This window comes from Myotis davidii, unplaced genomic scaffold (assembly GCF_000327345.1).
Source record: "Myotis davidii unplaced genomic scaffold, ASM32734v1 scaffold1525, whole genome shotgun sequence".
Lineage (NCBI taxonomy): Eukaryota > Metazoa > Chordata > Mammalia > Chiroptera > Vespertilionidae > Myotis > Myotis davidii.
This window is the reverse complement of record NW_006296279.1, coordinates 220,489-225,526: the sequence shown is the minus strand read 5'-3', so window position 1 is coordinate 225,526 and position 5,038 is coordinate 220,489. Positions and strand designations below refer to the sequence as shown.

At 46.6% G+C, this 5,038-nt stretch overlaps 1 protein-coding gene across 1 annotated transcript in view; it reads right to left on the bottom strand.

The window, feature by feature from the left end:
* The window catches only part of HHAT (hedgehog acyltransferase), a 174,879-nt gene that overhangs the window by 106,635 nt on the left and 63,206 nt on the right, over positions 1 to 5,038 (bottom strand). Inside the window, exon 7 of the mRNA XM_015568817.1 lies at positions 4,048 to 4,198. Within this exon, the coding sequence (XP_015424303.1) occupies positions 4,048 to 4,198 (151 nt within the window). The remainder of the gene's footprint in view (positions 1 to 4,047; positions 4,199 to 5,038) is intronic.

Sequence of the window (5,038 nt, the reverse complement as noted above, 5' to 3'; positions counted from 1 at the left end):
AATACATATACTCCTTAGGGTTTTGTTATGTCTACAAATATTTGAAAGGAAATTATAAGAAAGGGAAGAGCTAGAAAAAAAATAAACAAACCCAACAGAGACCCTAACCTTTAGGTTTGGGCCATTTGGGTGAACAGCAATTTTTCATGACCAAAATGAACTATCATGTCAGGCAACATTACCCCTCTGCTGACGGCCAATTTCATCTATGATGTACAGCGCAGATTCGCCTGATAGGGCAGGCTGCCGCCTCAAGTCCTCTCTCACTGCTGAGAGGACTGAACGACAGTGCAATCGGTCAGCACCCTGCCCAGGGGGTAAGGCTCCTTTAAAATGGGAGGCTAACTATTCATCTCTCATCATCACTTCTAAACCCCATTCAGGGTGGATTTTCTAGAAGTCTGTGTAATCATGAAACAATCTCCAGAGATCGTGTTGTAATCTCTTTCCTGAGTTATGGGTCCATTTCAATGATCTCAGGGGCCTCCCCATCCTCCCGGTCCTTTGTGTCGCTGGTAGGAGTGGCTGCCAAGGCCCAGCAAAAAGATGAGCATTTCCAGCTTTCACACCTGCTCGTGACTCCATTTCTTTACAGACCTGAACCCAGGAAAAGGGAGCAATTTTCTGTCTGTAGTGAGGCCTCAACAGGTGCCCCAGAAATATTAGTGTAAAGGTAGGTGTAACTAGAAATTACAAACTCAAAACTTCATTTTCCCTTGACATGCATTCTTACAGAGGAAAGTTAGAGAGAGGGGGCCAAGGGAAGTGGAGGGTTATGCTACCAGCCCCTGAACATGAACATGGTACTCCTCCTCCTAAGGGTCAAGGAGAACCTGCAAATAACACAAAAGATAAACTATGAGGTTTATTCTTTTATCAATTAAAAAACCACTCTTGCCTGGCCAGTGTTGCTCAGTGGTTGAATGTTGACCTATGAACCAGGAGGTCATGGGTCAATTCCCAGTCAGGGCACATGCCCGGGTTGTGGGCTCGATCCCTAGTGGGGGAGGGGCGTCATCCAGGAGGCTGCGAATCAATGATTTTCTCTCATCACTGATGTTTCTATTTCTCTCCCCCTTTCCCTTCCTCTCTGAAATCATTACAAGTATATATATTTTTTAAAACACCACTTCTTCTGAGCCTTAACTTGTGCACTGCAGCTCAGAGAGACTTAAAATCTTTTCCTGCCTGGCCACTGTGACTCAGTAGTTGAGCGTCAACCTATGAACCAGGAGGTCATAGTTCAATTCCTGGTCGGGGCACATGCCTGGGTTACAGGCTCGATCCCTAGTGGGGGTCATGTAGGAGGCAGCCAATCGGTGATTCTCTCTCATCAATGATGTTTCTATCTCTCTCTCCCTCTCCCTTTCTCTCTGAAATCAATATATATATATATATATATATGTGTGTGTGTGTATGTATGTATGTGTGTGTGTGTGTGTATATATATATATTTTAATCCCTTCCTTAATCCAGTTACTTAATGTGGAGTGGCCACTGTGTAAAAAGAAAATGAAAGAAAGAAAGAAAAGAAGGCCTAGGTGTTGCTAAGTATAATTGGTAGACCAGAAAACCCTTCAAGGAACTAAAACAAATGTGAGGGGGAGGGGAGTCTGCGGCCATGAATGGCAAAGGAAGCCAGGATCAAAGTTGAGGTCACTCCCTGTGAAGACCATGTGTGTTATTTCATCACATGTCCTTGTGAGCCTTTCCCTTGGAACCAATCTCTCCCAGGGGCCACCCCAGAGCCTCCCCCTCGGAGTAACCTTCATTATTGCTCTCTTGCCCACGTGTAACTGAGAGGGAGGAGAGCGTTTCAACAACCTGGGACTCCACTAACCAAGAGTGACAGAGGTCTCGGCAGACCTGCTCTCTCAGCTCCGTGGTTTGTATAAAACTGAGGGTCTTGGACAAAAAACTAAGTAATAAGTTAATTAATTAAAACAATAAAGGATAAGAACAACCAGCCTTAAAGTGAAATACAGTCAACTGTCTAAATTGCCCCTTGTGACTGTCAGTGGGCTGGCATTTATGGACAGGGAGCCAGGAGCCTGTGGCCAGCGTGCCTGCCCAGAAGTCCTGGTTTTCTATGATGCCAGCAGACACTGGAGAGGCCCTTTAGAAGAATGAGCTTCCCAAGAAATGCATTAGTGCGAGCATTCACCCCAAGGAGGCAGAGGCAAGGGCTAGACGGATACCAGGCACTTGTGGAATGGCCCCAAATCATGCTGAGCCCTGACCCATTTATTCAGTAAATTACTTTCACAACTAGGTCAAATGTTAACAGAGCCTTCCAACCATTTTCTGGCCCCCTGGCTGGAGAGAGACCCTTTGCTAACCTTGCCATTAAAACTGGGCAACCTATGATATTCAATGAAGTAATTAAGGACAAATCCAAGCAATTACTTGACATTTCCTGCAATAACTAGATGACATTTGTAATCCCAAAAAGCAAACTGGACCAAAAAAAAATGTGTTTTGTTCAAAGGCGTAAATAAGTCTAGCATCCTATGTAACAAAGAGGCAATGTGCAAATTCACCCTCATGCCATAACGCCGTCACAAGATGGCGGTGCGTACAGCAGGGGTGGGGCCAACGGTAGTGGAGCCAGGGTTCCTGTGGCCTCGCGGGGGTGCGGGGGTCCCGGCTGCTTTGTGCGACTTCTGTCGGGGTTTCTGCAGCCTCGTGTGTGTGTGCTGCAGGAGTGGGGCCCGCGGCTAATGCTGCGTGCAACCCGGAGGCGGGGCATCAGGGTGGCACTCCAGGACTCAGGGCCATCCCATGGCAAGTCGGCCATGTGGGGCGGGACTCCGGGACTCAGGGCAGTCCCATGGCGTGGGAGGCGGGGTCCCGGGTCTTGTGCGATTTTGCACAAGGGGTCACTAGTCTATAATAAGTGACTATGGGAAACCAGGATGTTGGGTACTAGCCACCCCCTTTCTAATAGCAGCAGCAGATATGGCAACAGTCACTGAGCCCTTCCCTTACCTGTGTCTCAGCTCTTTTGCCTACAGGAGTGAACTATAAGATGAGCCAAAATGGCAGCTCTGAGCCCGGACAAGACTATGGTGAAGTCAACGGAGGCGCCTAGAGAGCAAAACTGAAGCGGCATGGACTCCCTGGATGTGCATGTCCCCACCCTGAGGATCTTATCTTAGGTCTAAAATTGTTTGCTTCCTGAAGGGATTCTTTGCCTCCTTGAGGGATTTGCAAAAGAATTCTTTAGTAGTTAATTTCCAATTCTTTTGTGCACAGATCTTACAGAGCACTCCTACTGGGCAAAGTGAATTACACCAAAATTCAAACATACTGGAAGGGAAAGAAAAACAAGAGGCCAGCAAGGTCACCTGGAGGACAATCCGAAACAACAGGGTGCTAAGGGATCTTTCCCAAGGAAGACTCCAGGCCAGCGTGGGGGTATGGAGCATAGTAAAGAAGAGTAAGGAAATGTAGAATAAGCATCTATCTACCCATGCGCACCAAGTATAGGAATAAGGTAAGGGTGAAAGCTAACATTGGTTAGCATCTACTATGTGCCAGATGCTTTAAATGCCTTAGCTTGTTTAGTCTTCACAACAACTCTTGGAAATGGGTATTATATTATTATCATTTAAGAGACAAGAAATGGAAACTGAGAGCAATTTAGTTCATTGCCCCAGATCTTAGAGCTGGTAATTGCTGACAATGGCCCACGCTATTATCCTGAGTCTGTTCTCTTACTGAACAGTCCCACATACACAAATGTCATTCTCAGCAATAAAATAATCACTATCTACCAGCATGTCCCAAGTTAGTAAGGAAGCACTTTAGACATAACCCTTGATGCATTTGTCCAGCCTCAGTGACATACTTTCTCATCTCACATAGCATCACAGCCTGACAATATTTTCAAGAGGTCATCCTCTCAGATGAAGAAACTGAAGTGCCAATTGCGGCTTCAGTGAGGGGCAGAGACAGGAAGGTGGCCCAAGCCCTCTGAAGCTGACCAAGCCACGGCGCCTCCCCAGGACCTATCATCACCCCTGAAGGGCTTAATACACCACTGACCTCCACATGCCCGTGAAACTGAACATGGTGCTGACACAGCGAGGGAGAGGCGGCGGCGTGAGTCCATCCAGGCGCATGAGCAGAGCTGGGATGCCAAAGAGCACCAGGTACTTCACGTAGAAAAACAGCACCTGGGCCAAGGCCAGTCCTCCTGGAAGACAGAGGGACCAGTGAGACACGGCGACAGGAAGTGGAGCCATCTCCTGGCAAAGATGTAACATGCCAGGAGATGCGCCTCCTGCTCACCTTCCGCCACCCACCCCCTTCTTCCCTTCAGCACCCACATTGATAAAGTCTCCCACATGGATTTTGATCGGGGAAACTTTTGGATTAACAAATGAGGTGGGGACCCAGCCAGCACGGCTCAGTGGTTGAGCATCAACCAATGAACCACACAGTCACGGTTCGATTCCTGGTCAGGGTACATGTCTGGGTTATGAGTTGGATCCCCAGTGTGGGGCGTGCAGGAGACAGCTCATCAGTGATTCTCATCACGATGTTTCTAGCTCTCTCTCCCCCTCTCTCCCTCTCCAAAATCAATAAAAATATATATTTTAAAAATCAGCCGATAAAGAGTGATCAATTCACAGAAATTAAACACTCACACCTGATGATAACCTGGATAGATGTTAAATATACTCACTGTGCTAACCTCTACATCAACTAAAATTCAGCGTAGAAACAAACTATGCCACCAAGCAAGACAATGTGAGTGTTGGGCCAACAACTTTGAATCATGCTGTTAGTCATCTTCATTTGACACTGACGTAACAGTTCAGAGAGTCTCAATTACTTCCCAAGAAATGTTCAAGGGCTATCCCATGTGATCTATCTATCTATCTATCATCTTGCTATTCTCTTAGAGCTAAAATTCCACAATGCAGCCAACTCTTGGAAAAAGTAATTGGAAGAGTTGAATGATTTAAGCATCAAATTAATCCATAAACATCTGCTTAGGAAGGGACCACTTAAAATGAAAAGCCCATCAAAG